General features: G+C 58.3%; 1 protein-coding gene across 43 annotated transcripts in view; it reads left to right on the top strand.

Moving 5' to 3' along the window:
• Positions 1-24,441, top strand: part of ARHGEF10L (Rho guanine nucleotide exchange factor 10 like) — a 153,585-nt gene that overhangs the window by 67,516 nt on the left and 61,628 nt on the right. For 20 of the 43 annotated variants that reach the window (XM_070601211.1, XM_070601176.1, XM_070601255.1 and 17 more), the window contains exons 6-14: positions 1,101-1,184; positions 4,891-5,060; positions 12,523-12,631; positions 15,153-15,259; positions 17,509-17,586; positions 18,587-18,766; positions 19,722-19,838; positions 21,276-21,368; positions 22,095-22,268. In XM_070601211.1, coding sequence (XP_070457312.1) covers positions 1,101-1,184; positions 4,891-5,060; positions 12,523-12,631; positions 15,153-15,259; positions 17,509-17,586; positions 18,587-18,766; positions 19,722-19,838; positions 21,276-21,368; positions 22,095-22,268 — 1,112 coding nt within the window. Of the gene's footprint in view, positions 1-1,100; positions 1,185-4,890; positions 5,061-9,642; positions 9,760-12,522; positions 12,632-14,179; positions 14,392-15,152; positions 15,260-17,508; positions 17,587-18,586; positions 18,767-19,721; positions 19,839-21,275; positions 21,369-22,094; positions 22,269-24,441 lie in introns of those variants that run through there. The other 23 variants (XM_070601142.1, XM_070601109.1, XM_070601073.1 and 20 more) reach the window with 7 other exon arrangements.

Raw genomic sequence — 24,441 nt, 5'->3', positions numbered from 1 at the left:
GCTTTTCCGAAGGCAACAGGGAGCCATGAGAGGCAGTGTGTGGCCGCATCTGCATTTCAGTCCAGTCACTGTGGGGTGGGGAGAAGCCACAAGACACAGTGGAGTGGCTGGAGCCCAGTGCGGAGGCATCCAGGATAGGGAAGCTGAGGGCCGAGACTAGGGACCTGGAGAGAGGGGCTGGTCTCTGAGCCATGTGGGAGGCAGAATCCGGGAGGGGAAGTGGGGGTGAAAAACAAGGCTCCCACAGGGCTCTGGGGGCCCGGGGACTACGGGAAGCAACGTGCTTAGGACAGAGGAGACTTCACAGTCCATCTGGTCCCACGCCTTCCCGGAGGCCTGTGGGGTGAGGACAGGCCCATCAGGGTGAGGACTAGGCTTCCAAACCCTAGCTCTGCAGGACCCCGCGCCCCTCAAGGGGGCAGAGATTGGGCACACAATTTCACGGGGAGACCTCCTTAAATTTTGCATCCAAGGGGCTGCTAACGTGGGCAGGCTGTGTGCTCTGCCCCGTGAAATGTTAGGCGAGCGCTCTGCTCATTTGCTGAAATTTTCACCAATCAGGAGCTGGCTGAGCTTTGGGGGCCTCTCCTTAACCCCATTCTCCAAGTCCATCCACCAGCCCACTCATTTCCTCTACTCACTAGGGCTGCTTTTGCCCCGACTCCCAACCTCTGGGTGGGAGGTGGCTCCTTTTGGGGTAGTGCTGGGAGCCTAGGTGACTTAAGATGCTCCCGGGCCCCAGGACACAGGTGCTGGGTCGGCTTCATGCTCCCAGCAGGTGAGGTGAGCGGAGCAGCTGCCACATCAGCCAGATGGGCAGGGCTGTGGGTGGCAGGGAGGCAGGTCGGGGGGGTCTGCCGCGGTCACTGGGGGGCCTCCTTGGAGTGGTGAGGGGCGGGGAGGAGCAGTGGAACCAGCGTCCTCTGAGAGCAGCGTCAGGCAGGGGCTCCCCAGGGGCCGGGCTGGGTGATGCTGGCCGAGGAGCCAGGATGCCGCGGAGGGAGCTGCTGGCTGGCGCAGCCCTGATGTCAGTCTGGCAGCTGTTCCCGCCCGGGCTGCCACGGCCTCAGTCCTGCTCTTCTCCTCTCTCTTCCCTCCAGTCGACCGGTTCACTTTCCCCGCCCTGGAAGAAGATGTGATTTATGACGACGTCCCCTGCGAGAACCTGGATGCCCATCACCCGGGTAAAAGCCTCTTTCACGGTTCCCTGCTTCTCTCCAGCGACCCGGGCAGGCGGGGCGGGGCCCGGGGAGGGTCTTCTCCGTCCATTTCCTTCCGCGCCCCGCCCAGCCCATTGCTCCTCCTCCTTGCTTTTAAAAACCGCTGCGGTCCTGGTCCTCTGGAGAGTCAGGAGCTGGCTGAGGGCGTGGCCAGGCTGGGGCTGGGGAGGGGTTAAGGCTTCACCGGCTGGAGGACGCTCCAGCATGGTTCCCCCGGCGAGGCGTTTCACCCCTCCAAGCCTCGATTCCTCTCTCACGGAAATGGGGTAATAGTTCGGGCTTCCCAGGGCTGTCAGGGAAAATGACAGCTTGTTAAACCCGAACTGTGAAGCAGGGAAACTCAGGAATGCCTGTGCCCTGCTGGGGGCGAGGCCCGCGGTGGGCTGAGAAGGTGGGAGAATGTGGCTGCCGAGGGGAAACGGGGGAGGGGGTGAGTCCAGAGGGAGGGCTGCCCAGGGTGGAGGAGTATTCAGTAACAATCCACGTGAGAGCCATCTTCTCTTGAACACATTTGGCCAGCGACTCTTCATTTTCTGTCTCCTATAATCTGTTTCAAAACTCTGATTTCAAGAATTCCATCCTCATTCTGCAGACAAGGAAACTGTAGAGGTAGGATTGGCATTCGAACCCAGGTCATTCTGATTCCAAGGCCAGTGCTCTGTCTGCTACCCCAGGAGGACTTGGGCAGTATTTATGACAGATGAAGCACATTTGTTCCCACTATTCAGTAGACCCCATGAGGTTGGCAGGGCAGGGCTTGTGGCTCCAGTTGACGGTCATATCAGAGAGGTTAATCCACCAACCCCAGATCACACAGCCAGGATTTTATGGACAGCTACCTGACTCTGCTTTTTCTACTACACTATTCTGCCTGCTTTCAGGGGCTCCCCATCTGGTGGGGGAAACGCAGCCCCTGCTTTTGAGGAGCTGCTAGTCTAATAGGAGTGGCTGCAACCATCCTTGGGTTGTGCACAGTCCTATGGGAGAGACACACAGATAACATAATAAGGCCTGAGGGCCCCAGAGCCACACTCCTGACTCCTGTCCCAGGAATGGGGACAGATGGGCTAATGATACCCGCACCCATTTAGCAAGCCCCAGACGAGCCTGGAGCACATTTCTGTGTGTGTGGCTCATTCCAATCCAGGAGAGGTGGGAAGGGCACGTTGTTGGGAGGCAGTGGGGGCTTGTGGGGAGGTCCCAGAGCTAGGACATCTGATTGGCCTGAGCCCCTTGTTTGACCCTGTGGGCTGTTTTCCCACCTCAATCAAATCAAGCAATGAATTACTTGGTCCCAGTCTTCACTGAGCACCGTGGTGTCCCCAGGGCATGGGGATGTGGCAATGTCCCTGTCCTCCTGCAGTTTACCCTGGGGTAGTTAAAAGCAGGTGGCCTGGGAGTCAGCTCTGAGCCTGCAAATTGAGGACCAGGACTCCCACCCGCAGCGTTGTGGGAGGATCCAGGGAGAGCAGGCTGTGGCCAGCCCTCAGCATGTTTGCTGCCTGAGGAAGGTTGTTAGTGTTACACCCCCAGGGCCTGGCACTGACCTAGGTGGACTGACGGGGGCCCCGCCGGTGCTCTGTGGGGAGGTGGTCAGCCGAGGAGAGGCCACACGCACCAGCGGACACGCACAGTCCTGGGTTCAGATCCTGGCTCTGCCATTGATTAAGGCACAGAGCTCTGTGCCTTGGGGCCTTGGCTTCCTCCTGTAAAATCAGAATATCATCCTGACCTCACGGGACTTCGGGGAGGGTCACACCAGAGAACTTCTGCTTCCTCTCTCTGGGCCTCAGTGGATGCATCTGTAAAACTGGGGTGGTAATAGCCTTGTCCTTGGGTTGTCGTGAGAATGCCATGAGATCGTGGACAGCAGGCACTGAGGAGTGGTGGTAAGTGGTGGAAGGGGGCCATGATCTTGAGCATCAGTGAGGCCTGAGGCCCCAGAAAGGAGGGCGTGGGGACCAGGACCGCTGGGAGACCCCCAAAGGCTGAGGGTCTGGTACAGGCTCAGGAATTTGGTGACACTGTCTCCACCGGAGAGAGTATTTCTAAACAAGCCCGGGTGATCAGCAGGACGGTGGGGACTTGTCAGAAGGCAGCGTGATGAATGGATGGAGCCGGCACAGGAGTCTGTAGCCCCCTCCCCGTGTACTGCCTGACCTTGGGCAAGCCACATCGCTTCTCTGGGCCCCCGTTTGCTCATCTGTCTAATAGGAGGGGGTGATAATTTGCACCCTGCTGACCCCACAGAGCTGCTGGGAGAATCCAGTGAGAGATGTGGCATGTAGATGTAGGCAGCAGGGGGCCAGTGGCCCTTGCCATTGGAAGCGTGGAGAGGCAGACATTTGAGATGCCCCCTTCTTCCTTGGGGGGAGCCCCAAGAACCGGGCTCTGCCCCTTTGCTCACAGGTTGTGGAGCTGCAGTAATAGGACAATCAGCCCAGCCTTGTAAAGGTCACAGCCTGGTCACCAGCTGCTCCATTCCCTGGAGACATTAGTCACTATTATCTTTTGCTTAAAAATAACCCCGAGCTCCCCCCACCATCCTGGGATGTGGGTCTCCAGCTAAGCCTCAGGGCGTCTGTTTTGTTCTTTGGCTGGTGACCTCCCAGGCCCCTCGGCCCCCAGCTTTCCTGTTGGGTGGAGGTGGGGGCTCTGACACTGAGCCCACCAGGGCTACCACGAGTTAGGATCAGCTGCTCTCTGCTGAGTGCCCGCTGGTGCCAGGCTCTTTGCTAGAGTGTTCTCTGTGTCTTTTATTTACTTGACCTTTCAGCTTATGATTATCCCCATTTTGCAGAGAGCCCTCAGAAAGCCAAGGCTCCCTGTTGTCTGGCACACGTGCTCTCTGAGCAGGTTTCGGGAACCCTTCCCCGTGCCGTATTCCTTCTGTGTTGACGAAAGCATTTTGGTCACTCTGTGAGGCCTGCCGTTCAGTTCTCCTCGAGGTGACAGATGGGAAGTGAAGCCCAGGGATGCAGGGGAAGCCCTAGATCTCCCAGAGGTGGAGCTGGGGCTGGGCCGGGACCCCGTGTTCTGCCCGGGAAAGTGGCTTTCCCGGAAACCTCAGCCTGGAAGCCGCATCTCCCAGCCAACTTGACGGGGACCCCAAGAGTGCCAGGCCCTGGTGGCCCCTGCTCCTCCAGGCCAGTGGACTCAGGTCTTTGTCCCCAGTTTTCTGTCCAAGGCATGTCCTGTGGGGTTTTGGAGAAGGGAATGCTCCTGGATGCTGGGCCAGGCGCGCCCCCTATCGGACCATCCTGGACCCACACGGGAAACTCTTAACGCTCACGACCATCTCCGTTTCACCCTCGAGGATGCTGAGGTCAGGACTGGGTGTCACATCTTCTCTTTTCCACTAAGAAGTGCCAAGGAGGCCCAGAATGAGCACTCAGACCCCAGCAAAGTCATGCTGACAGCGGGAGGAAGTTAGCGTGCCTTCGTGACCCCAGCACATTTCTTGTGCTTTTCTGCATTTTTCGTGTCCTCCTCACTCTGTGGGGTGGACTTTGTGTTGTCATCGCCTCCTTCTTATGGATGAGGAAGTGGAGCTGGGGCCCCAGGACCTGGGCCTGCACCGCCCCCCACCCACCTGCCGGGCCTCAGAAAGTGGGTCTGGTGGGCTTGGCCTCGGGGCCTGCGCTCACCAGCCCTGTCCCTTGGCCGGCAGGGGTGGAGAGGAACCTGCTCTATGAGGATGCGCACCAGGACAGGACGCCCCGGGAGGCGGAGGACCTAGGCTGGAGCTCCAGTGAGTTTGAGAGCTACAGCGAGGACTCCGGGGAGGAGGCCAAGCCGGAGGCAGAGCCCGCCAAGCACCGAGTGTCCTTTCAGCCCAAGGTGAGGGGCGGGGCATCCCTCCTCTGGCACAGGTGCTACCCCCGCTCCATTCCTGTGGCAGACCCTGGCATTTGGTCCTATGCTCCTGGGCTCAGATCTGGCTTCAGAATCCTCCTCAACACCGTGCTTCAGGCAGCCCAACCCCTCTGATTAGAGCTGGCACTTGGATTGAATCCGCTCGATCTCCCTGCCCTGCGGGATGCCTTCTCAGACCAATCTCAGGTCCACACCACCCTCTGGGCTGCTAAGACCATGCTTCTCTCCAGGGCCTTTCAACGTGCCATCCGTGCACCTGTCTCTTCCGGTGTTTCTGCCTGGAGCCGGGCTCACTCTGCCGATTTCACAGAGGGAGCCAAGGAAGCCGCAAGGAAGACCAATTGTCTGCTTCCGCCTTTCCTGTGGCTGCCTTGCTCCTCCCATCTTTTCTGTAGAAGCCACCAGAAGGCAGATGCTATCCATGCTGAGATGTGGGGTTTAATGGGAGCAGCTGCTTGCAGACAGGCCCTGCCCCCCAACAGGTGACTGGGTCCTTCCCAGCTCCTTTGAAAATGACACAGACAGGCAGGTGGGCTCACCCTTCAGCCAGTCCTGCCAGAAGGTGGGGCAGGGACAAGGCGGGGGGCCCCAGGCCTGGGCTGGGATTTTGGGGTCCTCCAAGTCTTTCCTAGTGCCTCCTGCCCCTTTCTGAATTTGGGGATCCCCTCTGAGAGAGGGATGCTGGCCAGAGCAGCACCCACACCTAGGAGTGTCGAGGTGAACTTTCCTCAGATCAAGACGGGCTCCCCAAGTCCGTGGGAAGCCTGGGGGCTGAGCAGGTCTCTCCTGAACCCTGGGCTCCACATGTCTGGGCCTCGTGGGCTGGGCCACAGAAAACAGCCTTGATGTCTTGCTAGCGAAAAAGCTGTGCATCTGTGACACCTACTGTGCCCCCACCAGGCCCATGGGGTGTGGGCTGGGGTACCCGGGGACAGGGAGACCCGACCCAGGCTCCGGGAACCCTTGTGGTCTAGGAGGAGATTTGAAATATGAAACAATTTGTCAAAAATGAAGACAAAAATGCCTTTCTGTTAACACAAGCCCGGGTACCTGTGGCCACCTGTCTGACATGGGTGGGTGCCAGTCCAAGGGGTTGGCAATCCAGGGTCCAATCTGAGGATGCTTCTGAGAGGTGAGTTGGGAGCTGGGGTACAGAAGCCAGAGGAGCTATTCTCAGTCCCTGGCTGTCCCTCCTAATCACCCACAGCCGCTTCTCCAGGCCCCTGCCTTCTTGCTGGGACCAGGAGGGAACTGCAGGCCCCTCTGAGAGGGTAGGAGCCATGGGGCACTGAATCTGGGCTCTCCAGGGGTGCTCCTCAGACTGGCGCGGGCATCAGGACCACAGGGGAAGTTGGTTGCCATCGCAGACGCCAGGCCTTGCTCCCAGGGACCCTGGTTCAGGGTTTGGGTGGGGCCCAGCAATCTGCTTTTTAACCAGCGCTCTGCCCCCAGGGGATACAAGGGGCCCACAGAGAACCCTGACAACTGCTGGGCTGGCCCTCCTGTGGCTGGCCCCAGGGGTGGGGTCTCTGGGGGCTGCTCCTGAGCTCCTGTCCTTCACACCCTCACGCTGGGGGCTTTGGGCTCTTCCCCAGCAGACAAACAACTTGGCCGAGTTTTTGGAATTTCTGACCACGAGGACATTTTCTCTGGCCGTGGGCCAAGCCCCTCCTGCTCCCCGGACAGCAGGCGCCCAGGGAGACGGGATTGTGGAGGGGCCTTTCCTCTGGTCCGCTCTGCCCGGAAACCCCGCCGGGCCCCACCGCAGTGCTCTGCCCTCCTGAGCTGCTCGGTGCACCTGCTCCCGCACCTGGCGCTGCAGCCGCTGCATGTTTCAGGCCACCGCTCTTTGGCTGTGTTGTGTGTGCTGTGGGGCGCCGGGCAGCAGAGGTCTGCGGAAGGGTTTTGCCCTGTCCTTGGAGTCTGACCAGGGCCCTGGCACCCTGCCCAGCTGCCAGAGAGCGAGTGGAGCCCCTCCTCCAGATGTCTCCAGAGGCCAGCCCTCAGTCCGCAAATTTTTGCCAAAGAAAGTGACTGAGGGTCTGCAGAGGGCCCTCCTTGGGAGCAGCTGACCCAGATGTGAGCAGGAGCCCGGTCCTCTTATGTGAACGAGCTCCTGCTGGCCGCTGCTCATGGTCAGTGGGAGGCGGTTTTTCCAGTTGTGCAGTGGGTTGCGTTGAGCTCTTCCACTTTCTGATTATGATCTCTTCATAATCAAGGTCACCGTGTCCAGCTGGCCAGCAGACTGGGCATGAGTGTCAGCTCTGACCTCAGCCTTGTTCACTCCCCTGGTCTGATCTGGCCAGTTCTACAGTTTACCTCCCATCCCAGTTCTTCTGACCCTTAGAGCAGCAGAGGGGCATCAGAAGGCCCAGGGGCTTTCTGATTTTATTGTGTCAACATCTTATTTATACATGAAATAGGACTTGGTACAAACCCCAAGCTCCCCAGTTTTTTGGGAGTCTGAGTAACTCTCAGAAGGATCCCTGTCCTGCTCTTTCCTCACATAATAGTGAACACTTGCCTCGTGTGGTATAGTTTCCAAAGCAGTTTCGTTTAATGTTTCTAATACTGTTGAGTGGTTAGAATTATTTGCATTAAGAGTCTCATTTTGTTGATCAGAGAACCTAAATGGCAGAAGCTCAGAGAGGTTAGATGATCTGGTTAGGGTCACACAGCCAGCTGCAACTCCACATCACATATGCTTTGAGGGAAAATACCTTGTCCATCTGTCCGTCCATCCATCCATGCATCCCTCTGTCCCTTCATCCTTCCATCCTTCCATCCCTCCATCCAACCATCCATCTTTCCGTCCCTCCATCCCTCCATCCTTCCATCCTTCCGTCCCTCTGTCCATCCTTCCTTCCATCCACCTATCCATCCATCCATCCATCGATTCAACCATCCAACACTCCATCCAAATAACTATCCATCTATTCAACAAATAATGACTTATTATTTGAAAGATAGTATAGTAATAGCTTCCTTCATTTTTTTTCTTTCCTGAGGAAGATTTGCCCTGAGCTAGCAGATGTTTCCAATCTTCCTCTTTTTGATTGCGAGCTGCCGCCACTGCCTGGCCACTGACAGACGAGTTGGTGTAGGTCTGTACCCAGGAACCAAATCCAGGCTGCTGAAGTGGAGCACGCCAAACTTAACCACAAGGCCACCAGGGCTGGCCCAGTGGCTTCCATTTTTTGAACATTTCCTAAGCTCTGGGCTTTATGTGTATTGTCCGTTTAATTTTCTCAATAACTGTGTGAAGCTGTTATTGTGGCCACTTTACCTGTGAGGCAGCTGTAGCTCAGAGAGGTAAAGAGACTTTTGCAGCTGGTAAGTGGGGAGCGGTGATTTGACTCTGGGCCCGGCTGCCTCCAGAGCTCATACTCTTGATTCCTCTGCTTGTCGACGTCTCTAGAAGTAGTACCTGTCTCCGTCTTGCGTGTACTTCACCAAATGTCACTATTGCTCATACAGTTCATGCATTTGAATGTCTATCTGCTCATCTGTCCATCCGTCTGTCTTCCCAGGTCGTATGTAAGGTAGTCACCCCTCCATCCTTCCATCCTGTTGCCCACCCCTCCATTTCTCCCTCCCTTCCTCCGTCGACTCCTCCCTCTGTTCATCCGCCCTTCCTCCAGCGGCGTGCTGGAGCCAGCGCCGCCCAGCTCACGAGAGCCCAGGAGCCAGTTGTGTGCCTCTCCTTCCGACTCTACCTTCAGTCATGTCGCTAGCTTGAATTGGCCAAGGTGGGAGCATTCACACCGTGGAAATGCTGCAAGGCAGGGCTTTTTCTCCTGGAGAACTGGTCGTTAAATATTTACCAGCACAGCACTGCCTCTATCCATCCACCAGTCCATCCATCCTTTTATTTATTCATCTGACTCTTCATCCCTCCATCTATTTGCCCTGCTACACAGTCACCTAACTAAATGTATCCGTTTGCCCACCCAGCCATTTGTCTGTCCACCCATCCCTCCATCCATGAGCCTGTCCATCTGCCCATCCATCTTTGCGTTGTCCAGCCATCCCTCTGTTCATTTACCTGTCTTTCTCCGCGTTTGCTCGTGCATCCATTTATCCCCTTGCCCACTGTTCCACCCGTCCATCCATCTCACAAACTTGCTGAGAGCTTCCTATATCACGAGCCCTGTGCTGGGCCCCCGGGATGGGGAGATGACTAAGACACAGTCCGAGCATTGTTCCCCTTCCCTGAGAGACGGGGGCCTGGGCTGTTCCCCTCCCAGCTCCTCCCCAGCAGCAGGATTCCCTGCTGCAGAGACCAGCACCTGGCTGCCTGGCATGTTTGGGTTCGATGCTGCTGGAGCCGATTCCATGCAGGATCCGATTCCAGGCAAGAGCCTGGCCGGACTGCTGCTTGGCCCTGGTCATCCCCAGGTCCCAAATCCTACCTGTTCCGAGTGGTCCCTCTGCCACCTTACCTGACTCTCCTTTTTCCTCTGATGTCCATGTTTTGTCTCCTCCCTGTCCCGCCTGCTCCTCTCACCTGCTGCTCTCCTTCTGCCTGGCCGCTTGGGGGCTCCAGCTTTCTCCAGACCTGACTAGGCTAAAGGAGAGATACGCCAGGACTAAGAGAGACATCTTGGCTTTGAGAGTTGGGGGGAGAGACATGCAGGAGCTGAAGCACAAGTACGATTGTAAGGTATTGTCTGTCTGTCCCTCCCAGGTCCTTTCTTTCTGCTCCTGGGGCCGCAGAGGGTGGGCCTGAGTCCCAGGGCTGCCCCCGAGACCTGGCACTGGCCGCATCTCACATCTCTGCGGGAACTGGTCCATGCCGTAAGCCGGCTCTGTTCCTGTCCATGTTCTTGCCTCTTTCTTTCACCCTCAAGTGAAACCTTCGCCATCTACAAGAATTCCTGGGTGGGTTTTCAAACTTTAGGGTCCTCAGAATGGCCTGGGGGTGCTTTGGAAAATGCAGATTCCTGAGCTCCACCTGCAGAGATGCTGATCTGCAGGTCTGGACCAGGGCTCAGGAATCTGCGTATTTGATAACTATGGCAGGTGGGTTTGGGTTACGCTTTGAAAAATGTGAGTGTTGGTGACCTTGGACACTCTTCCCCCTCCGAGCTGTTCAGAGAGATCCAGGGTAAGGAACCTGTAGGAGAAATCGAGTACCCTCTCCCTACATGGGACTCAGACTTCTGGATAATGATATTGACAGCAGTGGCTTCCATTAATTGAGCAGCTACTGTGTGCTATGGATTTTTTTGGGGCCCGCAGTCCTGGGTTTGAATCGCAGTCCCACCGCTTCCTCATTGTGTGATCCTGGGCAGGCCTCTTGACCTCTCTGAGCCTCGGTTTCCTTGTCTGTGAAATGGGGGCATTAACAGGACCAGCCCCCGGGGTGGCTGTGAGGATTAGAGGAGCCAGATCTGTAGGGTGCTGAGTGCTGCTCTTGGCACAGCCTCAGAGCTCAGTGGATGGTGGCATTATTATTTGCACACCTGACCGTTTTGTCCCCAGGGCACCTGGGAGGCAGCTGTCTTACTGCTGTCACTTAGCCTTAGTGAGGCTGGTGACTGAAGTTCCTAGCTGGTGGTCACCCCAGTGGTCAGCGGCAGAGCTGGGGCTCAATCCTGGGTCTGTGCCAAAGCCGGCGCACCCTCTGTCCTGTAGGCTCTTTCATCAGAACCTGAGGAAGGCACTTCACAGTTTGCATGGCCCTTTTACAGACTCCCCGAGAGGCCCGTGACCCAGGGTGGGGGCTGGTTTAACTTCTCAGGTGCCCCGGCCCTGGCCTCTTCACTGTGAAGCTGGGTGGAGGTGGCAGGTTGACTCAGGGACACCTTCCACAGTGTCTGCCAAGAGAAGGGCCTCCGATGGTTCCCCCAAAGATCACTTTGGGGGTTCCTAGGACAGCCCCTTGATGGCTTTCTGCCAGGGTAGGAACTGGGCTCTGGACCAGTGGTTTCCAACCTTGAGGTTGTGAGCCCCCCGGAAGAGTTTGAGCACCTCTGTGCAGTTTTTGGGGTCGACATCTCTCCCTCTCGTTAGATTCTCCTGGGCAGTCGTGACCAGCCTACGAAAGGCCGAGCACCACTGCTCCAGGATTGTGCCATCCAGACGCAGGGAGGGGCTAGAGGACTTCCCTTTCCCCCGATGATAGTTTCCAGAAACTCGGCCTTGTTCCTGAAAAGCCGCCCCCTGCCCGCAGCCCCAGCTCCTGCGGGGTTTTCGGCAAACCTTCCTCGCCCAGACCCCCAGGAGGTGCCCGGGCCCTTAAGTGGGGACCAAGGGGCTTTTGGGGGAAGGTGATGGTGAGCAGAGACCAGAGACCCTGCAGCCGAGTGCTCCCACCCCCTCCCAGCAGAGCTTCAGGAAGGAGAGTGTTTCCCCAGAACTGCACTATCCGTTATGCCAGCCATGTGGCTATTTAAATCGAAATTAATTAAAATTAAACATAATCAGGAATTTGCATTCTCTCTTACACCAGCCAACTTTCCAGTGTCCAGAAGCTACGTGTGGCTAGTGCCTGCCGTACTGGACAGCACAGATAGAGAGCATTTCCATCATTGCAGAAAGTCCTATCGGACAGCCCTGGCTGTGTGTCGGGGAAGATGCCAGGGCTGGGCTGGGGGCTGGAGGCTGAGGGGACAGAAGAATGAGTTAGGGGACAGCAGCTCTGTTTGCAGGCCCGGCCCCCCCCGCCAGCGCCCAGGATGCCCGCTTCTCCCTCCTGGGCATGCCGTCCCCCCCGTGCCTCGAGCTCTGCTTGGCTTGCTGTGCTGGTGTCCACGGGTCGCTCCCCACCCTGCATTTCTGCCTCCCCGCTCCTGGGCTCAGTAAGAAACCTGGTGTTTTGGGGGCAAGGGACAGGCTTCCTCACTGGGGCTCAGCAGGTGGGATGGGGTCCTCCCTTCTTTTCAGTCACCCCTGAAGTAACCACTGACATTGGTACAGCTCGTTTCACTGCTCAGCACGCTTTCCCAGACCCTGTCAGTTTCGTCCTCACAGACCCTGGCGAGTCTCAGTGGGGAAACTGAGGCTCAGCAAGGTTAAGACTTGTCCAGAGTCACGCCGCTGGGAAGTGGCACAGCTGGGATTTGACCCGCACCTAGGGCTCCAGGCCTCGAGCCATTTCCTCAGTGTCACACCATCTTCTTAATTTGGTACCTACCCACATCATTTGTCCCAAAGGGAAAAAGTCAGTAGGACCTCCCCTTGCTCATAAAGAGGGAAATCCCCTGGGTATGAACGCCCCTTCTCACCCCGTCCAGGAGGGCTCGGGGTGCACTACCCCGCTGTCTCTCTTGGCCTCTGCTGCCCACCTCCCTGGGGGAAATGGGCCATGGAGTCCTGATGGCTGCAGGCTGGGCCAGGAGATCTGGGTGGGGATGGTGGCCCTGGCGGTAGGTGTCCCAGGGCCTCCCTCAGCTCCTCTGATGAGCCCTCTGCCTTTGCTCAGATGACCCAGCTCATGAAGGCCGCCAAGAGCGGGACCAAGGACGGGCTGGAGAAGACGAGGATTGCCGTCATGCGCAAAGTGTCCTTCTTGCACAGAAAAGACGTCCTCGGTGAGGCTCTTGGGCCCAACTGGGAGGAGGGTCGGTGCTCAGCCCTGTGACAGTGGGGTCACTTGGTGTCTGGGCCCCTCTGGCTATGGGGGTGGGAACTGGTCTCATCCTCTTCCCTGCTTTGGCAGGGTGGCCCTCTCTTCTGGGAGAGGTGGGGCCTCTCTCCGTTCTGCATCCCTGCCCTTGCTCCTTGTTGTGGCCTTCTGCCTCAGCCTGCCTCCTGCTCTGTCCGACTCCCCTGGCCTCATCTTTGGGTGCTCCCATTCATTCCTTCCGTTGTCCATCCACCCATCTCTCCACCATCCACCAGCCAATATTGATTGAACACCTAACAAGTGCCATGCCCCTTGCTGGGTGCAGGGCCACTAAGATGAATTAAGCAGCATTTCCTCCAGGAGCTCCTGGTGCAGTGAGGGAGACAGGCATGTAAACAGGAGATGACCATAGTGATCCATGAGCCGCATGGTGGGGTACCATGGCGGGAAGTGGGGTACCATAGCCGAAGCACGGAGGAAATGAGTATGGAATGTGAGAAAGAAAGGCCAGGGAAGGGCTGAGAACATAAGGAGAGGGAGACCCAGGTGAGTCAGGCAGCGGGAAATGGCGCAGGGAGCAGGTGCTCCGGATGGAGGAGGGAGCATTTGCAAAGGTCCGGACCTGGGGAAGTATGAGATGTCCAAGAAATGAATTTTGTGATAGTCACCATCTTTCGAGTATTTAGTGTGTACCGGGCACCCTGCTAAGAGCTTTGCGATTCCTCACTTTATCCTTATAAACACTAACAGGTACAGAGGACTGTCCTGATCCCATTTGGAGGTGAGGAAGCAGGCACAGAGTGGTTCAGTGACTTGTCTGGGGACACACAGGCATGGAAGTGATGGAAGAGGCTTTATCTGGCTGGAGCGAGGGCAGGGGCGAGGGATCAGGGCCAGGTCAGCACAGGCATTCAAGCCAGGGAGAACTTTGAGACTCTGTGCCCTCTTGAAAAGTTGTGTATTTTACCCTGTCTGTGCCTCAGTTTCCTCATCTGCACAATGGGGCTAATATGACATCTGTCTCAGGGAGCCATGGTGGGGATGACCAAGGAAGTGCATGGAGAGAGCCCGGCACAGCTCTCGGCCCCTGTGTGGCAGGCGGTGTTCTCGGTGGGCAGTCACTGAGTGGAGGTGTCTGGTGCTAGGACCTCATCGCGCTGACCCGGGTCAGATCTGGCTCCACGCCTCCTGGCTGTGTGACCTTGCACAGTTCTTGCCCTCTCGGAGTGCAGGTTCCTTATCTGTGAAATGGGTTTAACCCGCCACCACCTGCTCTTGATGCAGTGTAAACCTTTGGGGGAGCCCTGGCTCCCGAGGAGGGAGATGACAGGCCGACGAGCCACTCCAAACTTAGTGGAGTGGCTGGAGAAAGGACGGGGTGGACTGGCCAGCTGGGAGCTGTTGCTGGTCATCCTCCCCACCCCCAGGCTGACCAGGCGGCCAGCGGGCTCTCCCTAGGCCCTCCCCGCCTCCCGTTAGCCCGGAGCCTTTCCTAAGTCACCCTCCCACCAGAGCGTTATTAATAGCCTCAGCAGGGCTCGAATCACCGGCCAAGAATGTTACCCAGCGGCGCATGGGGGAAGAGGAAGCCGCGGGGCCGGCGGCTGGGGTGGGTGCGGAGTGATGCCCGGGGTGCCATGTGGGCCAGGCAGGAGGGCCTTCACCACCCCCACCCTCACACTGTCGTCCGCTGTCCCTCCTCCTCCTCGTCCGTCTCCTGCTCAGGTAAGGGCCGGCCTGGGTGTCCCGGCTCCCTCGGCCCCCTGGGGCTACTGCCACTTCTTCTTTCTTCCCAGCCTCCCCGCAGCATCCACTTCCTGCTGCCCACGGCCACCGCCGCCGGGTTTCAGAGCCGAGAGCAGCCGGGGGCCGTCTCCCTGGGCCTGTGTCTCTCTGTCGTGGGGGCTAAGACCGTCAAGGCCGGGTTCCCGCACTCTGCCCAACCTCCCCTCTTCCTCTCTGCCCGAGCCTGCCTGTCCCCTTCTGTCCTCCATCTGAGACACCCCCACTCCTGCCCACATGTCCTTCTTGGACACCAGTGAACTTCGTCTCTTTTAAATCTTTGCCTTTTTTTTTGAGAGATGAAAACACAAAGCCAAACAGCCCAGTTCTTCTCTGGGCTTCCTTTCTCCCTTTTTTTAGGCATCCAGAAAAAACTATTTTTAGTGCCTAGTGATGGGGACATGGGCAGCCTGGCCTTCGCCAGGCCAGAGCAGGCGGGTGTGAGCAGGGACAGTGACTTCTGGCAGATGGACTCTGCGAACTGAGCCCCCGTGGCCGCGGCTCTGTGCCCTCGCTCACTTGCCCCCGTCTGCTTAGGGACGGACAATTCCCACGGGGTGTAGCAGTGGGAGGCTCTGACCCCTGTGGCCCCGGGAGCTGCTCCTCCCCACGACCCTGGTCTAGGGAGGGTCCCAGCTCCTGGAGCCTGAGCAGGGCGTGTCGTCCTCTCCTTGCACTTATCACCAGCCCGTCTGCCTTTCCAGGTGACTCGGAGGAGGAGGACATGGGGCTCCTGGAGGTCAGCGTTTCGGACATCAAGCCCCCAGCCCCGGAGCTGGGCCCCATGCCCGATGGCCTGAGCCCTCAACAGGTCTGTGAGCAGGGAGGTTGGGGGGTGGGATTTGCAGGGGAAGGGCAGATGGGGGTCCGAGCCTGCTCTCTGGGGCCACAAACGTCTGGGTCTTGAAGGGGAAGTGATGATCAGGGGGCTCCTGGGTCCCTTTGCAACCAGCTGCATGGACTTCTCAAATGGACTCCACAGGTTCTGTGCCCTTGTCCTGGGGGGTGGTGGGCCCCAGCTTTTAGAGCATGTGTTTCCCATCGCCATGGCAACCAGAGCAGCTCCTGTGTAACTGTTTCAAATGAAGGTGTTTGAAGAAAGGGACTGCAGGAAAAAAGGGTTGAGAAGCATTGAGCTCATCCAACTCCAGGGAGACTCTGGAGGTGCCCAGCATCCCCTCCCTCCACGTGTCATCAGGTTGGGCCTCAGAGTCACGTGGGCATCTCCCAGGAGCTGGGGCTCTTGGGGCAATGTCTTCCTTCCCCCAGAGCATCACACTGAGATCGGGCGGCTTTGCTCTGGGACCTTGGCAGAGTCACACTTGACTCCCTCCCAGTGTGGGCTTTCCCACCCACAGGACAGGGTGAGAGATCCCCGCTTTCCTCTGGGTGTGAGGGCACTGAGCGCGACTGGTCGGGGCTGCAAGCTCAGTGAAGGGATTTGCCAAGTTTTTGGTTGGCAGAAAATCCTGATGTTTGGCTTCTTGAAAATCAGGGAGCTGTGGCTACCACCTCCCATCTTGGGAGTCTGTCCACCTGCTTCCGTCGTCTCTGTTGCCTGCCTGGCCCCTGACCGGCACTGAGATGCTGACACACCCCTCCTCCCCAGTGCAGTCCAGTGTCGCTGTTGGAGCCAGGTGAGACCCCGGGCTTCCAGCTCATCGTCCAGGGCTCCTCTTCCTGGTGCTCGCCGAGTCTCTCTCCTCGGGAGCCTTTTGCATTTCCTGGATCAGGCAGTATTAGTTACTCCAGGCCAGTGGCTCTCAATCAAGGCGATTTTGCCCCCCAGGGGACATTTTTTGGTCTGGTCACATTCTTGGTTGTCACAGCTTGGGGTGCTACTGGCATCTAGTGGGTGAGGCCAGGGATGCTGCTGACCGTCCTGCAGTGCACAGGATAGTCCCCATGACAGAGAATTAACCGGCCCCAAAGGTCAATGTGCTGAGCTTGAGAACGCTGCTCTGGGAACAGCTGGGGCACCTGGGGATGGTTGACAATGCATCCAACTGTGGGACAGCGTGAGGGACAGCAGCCTGGCCCATCACACGGCCATGGGGCTGTGTGGGCCATGGGCAGGCCTGGGCCACAGGCAGGGCAGTGGAAAGGGAGGAGAAGGTGTGTGGAGGCAGGAGGGAGGGGGCAGAGGGGAGCAGGGGAGATGGTGGTGGGCGTCTGGATTGATGCTCTCTGGACGGCTGTGGGTGGCGCACTGGGGGTCAGGCACTCTCTCAGCCCTCGACCAAGGTGGACAGGCTCCCAGTTGGACAACCCTCACATAGGACAGCTTTCATGAGCTCTGTCCCAGCTTCGCTGCACAATAGGATCACCTGGGAAGCTTTAAAAACCCCCATACCCAGGTTGCACCCCATACCAGTGCAGTCAGAATGTCTGGGGTGGGAGCCAGTGGACAGTATTTTTTAAAGATGCCCATGTGATTCCACTGTGCAGCAAAGTTTGCTGCCTCCTGCCCCCACTCCCCTGCCGTGTCCAGGGGAGGGCTTCCTGGCTGGGAGCTGGTCAGGCTGCTCCTGAGGGACATGTTGATTCGTGCTGAAGAGAGATGGGGATGGCGAGGGGGCAGGGGAGCCCACTGGGTCGGTGGGGGGGGACTGTCTTTTAGGAGAAGGATTGATTAAGGTTTGGATCAACGAGTGCTGGGAGTTGAGATTCAGTTCTATCTAAGAAAGAATTTTCTACTCGAGTCATTCAAAGATGGAGAAGGCCGCCTGTCCTCATGGCAGATAGGTGGCGATTCCCCCATCCCTGGCAAGCAAAGGCTGGGCAGAGTCTTGAGTCCCAGTGCCCCCTGCCCGCATCCTGCAGTCTGGGGAGCACAGGTGTTTCTCTGGGGCGAGCAGGGGCTCTGGGAGGACGTGCGGGCCCGCCAGGCCCCAGTGGTCCCAGGAGCGGGCTCTGGGAGGGACGCGCCCCTTCTGCCCTCAGCTGTCAGCTCCTCTGGGCATCGCGACTCCCCTTCACGTCACCCGGGCTCTGCACACGCAGGGGCTCACTCTGTGCCGTGGTCGGCTCGGGTGCTGACCATGCTTTCTGCCCGAGCAGGTGGTGCGGAGGCACATCCTGGGCTCCATCGTGCAGAGCGAGGGCAGCTACGTGGAGTCTTTGAAGCGAGTACTCCAGGTACAACGCCGGGGCCTCTGGGGAGAGGGCAGGGAGGACCCTGGAGGGACACTGCACAGGGAGCCTTTGGGGACTGAGGGCAGTTTTAAGGGGAAGGGGCGGAGGGCCAGTACTTTCATAGGGACAGCAGGACCTCCAGGTGGAGGACACCGAGAATTCCTGATGCTCTGGTGTCCATGGGAAGACTGCCTTTTCTGAAACAAAGTTGGGGTTCTGTGCAACGAGGGCTGTCCCGGATCGTCGAGGGCTTGTGGGCCTTGTGCCTGGAAGGGACCTTGCCTTCCTCGGCACTCCAGGAGGCCCCTGGGGCGGGGCCAGGTCTCCCTGTCACCCTGGAGCTCTCCGAGGCGGGGACGTGCCATCTCGTTCATCATCAGGGTGTCCAGGGGTTGCTCAGTAGATGCTCTTGTGACCTGAGTAAGGCGTGCTGACCTGGTCTCGGGTTTGCGTTCCTGAGACGGTGACTCTTCCAGGATGTTGGGGGCTCTTGGAATGAGGCCACCAGGGAAGGGAATTGTCGGGGTTGGAGAGTGCTAATAACACCCTCTCTTCCCTCCCGTCCACAGAGGGGAGGCCGGACATCAGGCGGGTGGAGATGACAACATCGCGTGTTTCTGACAAAGCCGGCTGGAGAGGGGGGCTCTAGTTCCGGGGGCCAAGGGAGCTTTCTGTGACGTCGCTGTCACTGCTCGATTAGACGGACTGGCTGGGTTGTAGGCAGAGCAGAACAGGGCCCGCCCGGACCCTGGGGCCTGCCTCCGGGGGCTCCTTGCAGGCAGGTGTCTTTCTCCCGTCCCAGCTTAACACAGGAGTCATGGCGGTGGGTTGTGGGTGGGCAAAGAGGGGTCAGGGGTGTTAAATTCATGGAGAGCCTTCCGGAAGGACAGGTGGGGAGTGAGGACAGGGCCACCCAGGGCCCTCTGAGTTCTGCTTGGCCTTGTCCGGGCTGCCTTGAGGGCGGGGGGCTGGGAGGGGCGCTCACCCTTGCCCACCCCGGCAGGATTACCGCAACCCCCTGATGGAGATGGAGCCCAAGGCGCTGAGCGCCCGCAAGTGCCAGGCAGTGTTCTTCCGCGTGAAGGAGATCCTGCACTGCCACTCCATGTTCCAGATCGCCCTGTCCTCCCGCGTGGCCGAGTGGGATGCCACCGAGAAGATCGGGGACCTCTTCGTGGCTTCAGTAGGTGTCCCTACCCTCTCTTTCCGTGGCTCGCCAAGGGAGAAACCACGGCCCTGAGCTGGATGTCATCAGCCAGCCTCCCGCCTCCGCCTGGTCACCTTGTCTAAGCCAGTGGGGTCAGAGGGTGGCAGGGCCACAGTCAGCCTGGCCTAAGCTGGCGTGGGCGCAATGCCTCCAGTGTGTCTTTGGGGTGTCTGCAGGTGTGGTGAGGCCGGCGCACGGTCCTGGCTCTGTTCAGGTGGCAGCACTTCTGGGAGGCTGGCCACCGTGGGCAGCTGCCGGGCCGGTCTGAAGCCCCTTGCCGAGCCCTCGCAGAGTGACTGCTCTTGGAGATGCTCGCACGGCCTCGGCCTCGGCCCCCAGAGGCCGCCCCAGGGTGTCGGGGCGGGAGCTCTGGATGGTGCTCCAGGAGGCCTGGCCTGGTCCCAGCTCAGTCATGCAACCTCAGGCGGCTCCAGGGCTCTCTCCAGCTCAGGTCTCCATCCATGGAAGGAGGGGTGCACTGGACTCATGGTTTTTCAAACCGAAGTCTGTGGGCCCCAGAGAGATTCATGGGGGAGGGGATCCAGTCGGTGGAACTGCACCTTGATCTGTTTTAGGTAAATTAACTTTTGCTAAAAGGAAAAATGTATGTTTTGAAACCTCGGCGCTCAATAGAGTCAACGCCCTGGTCGGTGTGTCCAAGGGCTCGGGCTCAGGAGCGCCGTCCTTGAGGGTGGAGGGCTGGGGCTGCCGTGCCAGGTTCTCCTTGGCCCCACCTCTGCCTCCCTGCGACCTCGGGCATCTCTTCACCTCTCTGAGCCTGGTTCCCTCTCCTCAGTGGGGTCACAGGTTCCTGACCTCCAGGCTCCTTGGGATCTCCAGGTGGAGGAGAACAGTTGGGGCCGGCAGTTGGGGGGGCTGGCCGCCCTGCCCCTCACATGGATGTGACCCCCCCACTCACGGCCCTTTTCAGTTCTCCAAGTCCATGGTGCTAGACGTGTACAGCGACTACGTGAACAACTTCACCAACGCCATGTCCATCATCAAGAAGGCCTGTCTCACCAAGCCTGCCTTCCTCGAGTTCCTCAAGGTGTGCCCGAGGGTGGTCTGGGTCCCTCTCAGTGGGGCGCTGGTGATGGTGGGGGCAGGAAGGTTTCCCAGGAGAGAGGGGGCATTGCAGCCCAGCCTTGGCCGTCACGTTGTCACTTTGGTCTGGACATTGCCCCTCTTTCCTTTGGGGCACCCCTGGTCCTGTGGGGAGATAGGGGGTCCCTCCTGCTCCCCAACAGGAGCGTGATAAAGATTGAAGTGTCTGTAAGCTGCTTTGCATCCAGAGTTTTGAAGGCGGGAGGGGGAGGCCTGTGACGTCTCTGGGGTGGGTGAGAAGGCGGTGGGTCTGGGGGGGTAGACCCAGCAGTGTGCGGCCCCGTTCCTCTGGTTGGGGGGGCTTGGGTGGGCCTCCAGGCGTGGCTCAGCTTGTCACTGGACTGATCCCTTTTCCTCATTTGTAAAAGGGTGAGGAAATTCCTCAAAAGGGTGACTTGGGGGTCCCCTGGGAGAATAGAGGTTAAAGGACCAAAGGCCTCGTGCAGCTGTGGCCAGGCTCCCCGCATTTCCTGGGGTGCGCAGTCAGGTGGATCAGATGAGACCCTGCCTGCAGGGAGCGTGCCGCCTAGTGGAAGGCGCAGGTGGGCTAGGAGCTGGGGCTCAGCCGAGGAGCCCACTGCCCCGATCCAAGAGGCTCGGGGGCTTTCTCAGTGGGGTGCCATCTGACATGGGTTCTGGGGGGATTATAATGGGTAGAGGTGGAAAAGAGGGTGTTCTGGGTGCAGGGGTGGTGGGGCAAAGGTCAGAGGCAGGAGGATGGGGGCTGGCGAGTCGGGTTGGATCTGGGAGACGGGCTGCCTTTTGGGGAGGCCCAGAGAGAAGGGTCAGAGGTGGCTGAGTCCAGTCTGGGCAGCTCTGGACCTCCAGGCCCAGGGGTGAGGATGTCCTGTTTCAGGCAGTGGGGAGCCCCTGAAGAGTTCTGGGCCGGGGCAGACGGCAGTGGAGGTCGATGGGGGAGTTGTGGCAGCAGCCTGGGTTGTAGGGGACAAGGCCAGGGATCCAGACGACAGCTGTGTGGATGGAGTGGTGGAAACAGATGCAAGAGACAGGACAGGGAGAGACGCCCTGTGCCCTGCCCCTCACGCTGGCCTGGACTCGGCTGTTCATTTAAGCGGAGGGAATGGTTGTCTGACTACTTCTAGAATGAACTGCTGAATTTCCCAGTTACGCGTTTAGTCCAGAGACACTAACAGGACTGCTGTAGTCTCCCCAGGGTGAGGGACTGTGCGGGAGCCCCGGTGGTGGCAGGGACCCCTGGCTGTAGCACCAGGGACCCCCCCCGGGCTCTTCTCTCAGTCATGAGACCGAGCAGAGACCTGGGCCCGGGGAGAGGAGCCCAGGACGGGTGGCGTCTGTGCCCCCCGGGCTCTGGCCCCCCCGTGCAGGGGGTCAGCGAGTGACTGCACCTCCTCTCCCGCAGCGGCGGCAGGTGTGCAGCCCCGACCGCGTCACGCTCTACGGGCTGATGGTGAAGCCCATCCAGAGGTTCCCACAGTTCATCCTCCTGCTTCAGGTACCACTGGGGTTCCGGCAGCCCCTGACCCCCAGGGCGCAGTGTGGGTTGGGCCCCAGGGCCTCGCGGCTGCTCAGCCATCAGCCACGGCCCATGTGTACTGTGGACTGCGGGCCTGGCCTCGGCCCCCTCTTTCTCCACTCCCGCGGTGGAGTCGCTGGGATCCAACAGCTTATTTCCCACCTCCCCCAGTGGGGGACACAGAGTGGCTGCTGGTGGCCTGAGCCCAGGTGGCGGGCAGGGAATGAAGGCCCGTGGAATCCTAGAGACTGTGGGCTCCTGGCAGGGACGAGCAGCTCAGTAAACGAGCTGACCATGGCCACTTCAGGCTTCCTGAGGGAGCCTTAGCCCCATGCAGGGCCCAGGAGCCTGGGACGCCTCCAGATGGCCGATGGCCCTCAGTGAGGGGCTGACCCCCTGCCGCCGTGCTGGGCGGAGTGACCGAGGGCCCCAGAGCATTTTCCTCTGGCCCTCAGAGCTGCCAGCTGCGGGAGTGGACTCTCGTCTCGCATGCCGTTGATCGGTGCCTTGGGGACTGGTCTGCAGGTTCATTTTATTCTCTTTCGTTCATTAGCCGCTTCTTGGGGCCTGGCTCTAGGACAGGTACCGTCTGTCCAGGCTGCAAGCTGGGCCCCTCTCAGACCTGGTCTCCGTGGGGGTTGTGGGGGCTGAGGGTCGGCTGGGCTGGGGGGGGGTTCTCAGCCCTGGCTCTCTGGGCCCTGACAGGACATGCTGAAGAACACCCCCAGGGGCCACCCGGACCGGCTCTCGCTACAGCTGGCCCTCACGGAGCTGGAGACGCTGGCTGAGAAGCTCAACGAGCAGAAGCGGCTGGCCGACCAGGTGGCCGAGATCCAGCAGCTGACCAAGAGCGTCAGCGACCGCAGCAGCCTCAGCAAGGTGCGTGCCCTCACCTGCTCTGCAGCCCTCCGCACCTGTCGCCCGGCCTCCTGCCCCGCGGCCACCCACCAGGTGGCGGTGTTCTCTGAGGGAGGGGATTCTTTGCTTTGAGGCCACGGACCTTACCTTGAGGGTTAGTCTCCAGTGGACGGATGCCCACATGCATTACTATCCACGTCATTTTAGGATAAAAGCTGATTTTCTTCATTAGCGTAATTGCCAGTAAAGACATCAGAAATCATAGCCTGGTACTGTGCTCAAATGAATGCACTCTGGAGTTAGAGTCTGGGTTAGAATTCAGATTTTGCCACTGGTGCTTGCTGTGTGGCCTCAGGGGAATCGCCCAGCTTCTCTGAACCCCACTTACTCCCTCTCTAATGAGAAGGGTTCAGTGGCATCTGACCCCCAGGGCTGCTGCGAGGCAAATGAAGGGATTGGCAAAGCGGCAGGCTCGGAGTCCTTAGTACAAGGTGGCTGTCATCATTATTAGTGGTTTTTTTTTTTTTCCTGAGGAAGATTCGCCCTGAGCTAACATCATGCCAGTCTTCTTCTGTTTTTTAGTATGCAGCCTTCCAGCACAGAGTGGCTGCTGACAGAGCGGTGTAGGTCTGGGAAATGAACCCAGGCTGCCGAAGCAGAGCACACTGAACTTAACCACTTGGCCACCAGGGCTGGCTCATATTAGTGGTTTTTTTTTTTTTTTGAAAAATATATATATATATATTTTTAGGTATTATTTTTTAATTGAGGTCATAATAGTTTTATAACATTGTGAAATTTCACTTGTACATTATTATTTGTCCATCACCATACATATGTGCCCCTTTACCCCTTATGCCCACCCCTTAACCCCCTTCCCCTCTGGTAACTACTAATCTGTTCTTTTTGTCCATGTGTTTGTTTATCTTCCACATATGAGTGAAATTATACAGTGTTTGTCTTTCTCTGTCGGGTTTATTTTGCTTAACATAATATCCTCAAGATATTAGTGTTATTTTTAAAGAAGAAGAAAGACGAGAAATTCATGCCATGTTTTGGGGTTGCAACTTAGGAACATTCTAGCAAAAAAATCTTGAAATGCTTTCAGATGCGTCTGTAGAGAACCCTGTTTTTAAAACACAAAGCCCGTACTGAAAAATAGTCACCCCTAGGGTCCCCTGTTGGTAAACTTTAGTCCTCTGATTCCCTAGTGACATGTGACATGAGCTCCCGGCAGCCGCACCAGATCTGGGAGTCCGCAGCCAGGCCCCACCCTGTTTCACCCCCCAGAGGGTAGAGCTTGGCTCAGATGGTTCGGGGTGAGGTGACCCCGCCCCAGCGCATGCTGGTGAGAACATGGGTTGTTCTTTGGGGAAGGGATGTCGTGTGGGGTCAGAGGGAGGTCTTCAGATCTTTTGGGGGAAAAACTGGGAGCCTTCTGGCTCTGAGGGCCACAGAAGCAGAATTAAGCCCAGCGACTAAGGCCACTGAGATTTCAGCCCCGTGGGGTGGAACTTTCTAAGAGTGCAGGAAGGATTACCAGGAGGACCACCACCCTCTCCACGTGGACCACGCTTCAGAGTCTGTATCGTTCTCTGACCTACGTTGCCATCTCTGACCTTCACCACAGGCCTGTGAAGCTGGGCTGGGACGAGATAACCTGCAGGGCCCCTTGCAGTTTTAAGCTTCAGGTCCAATGTCTTAAGACTTCAGGCCAAATTCAGGCTGTATGTGTGTTTCTAGGCCCACACAGTATTTTTAAGAAAATGGAGTTAGTTACCAACATTTAGAAGTGGAGAGATGTCCCATAAAATTCAGACTTGTGGATCGTCTTGAACGGTTGGAAGAGCTGGCATGCTGGCACCGGTCACCTGAGTAGTGGCTGCCCGTGCCCCCTCAGTCCCCACTCACGCCTTCCCACTGAGGTTACCTGCCGGCCCCACAGGCGTCTGCATTTGCTTTGCCTGTTCCAAGAGGATGGTGCTGGGAAGAAAAGACGGGCAGGGCATGGAGCCCCCTCCTGGAGGCATGTCCCCATCCAGGATTGCTCAGAGTGGGCGCGACAGGTGGGGATCCTCTCTCCGCCTCCAGGCAGCCAGTCCCACCCGAGCCTCCTGTTTTGGAACCACTCTCGAGAAAAAGACTTCAGCTCAGTCAGAGCCACCTGTGCTGGTATTTGATGGTCTTTGTACTT

The sequence above is a fragment of the Equus przewalskii genome, chromosome 2, assembly GCF_037783145.1.
Source record: "Equus przewalskii isolate Varuska chromosome 2, EquPr2, whole genome shotgun sequence".
In the NCBI taxonomy this organism is placed as follows: Eukaryota; Metazoa; Chordata; class Mammalia; order Perissodactyla; family Equidae; genus Equus; species Equus przewalskii.
Note: the sequence above shows the minus strand (reverse complement) of the source record. Positions and strands in the feature narration are given on the sequence as shown.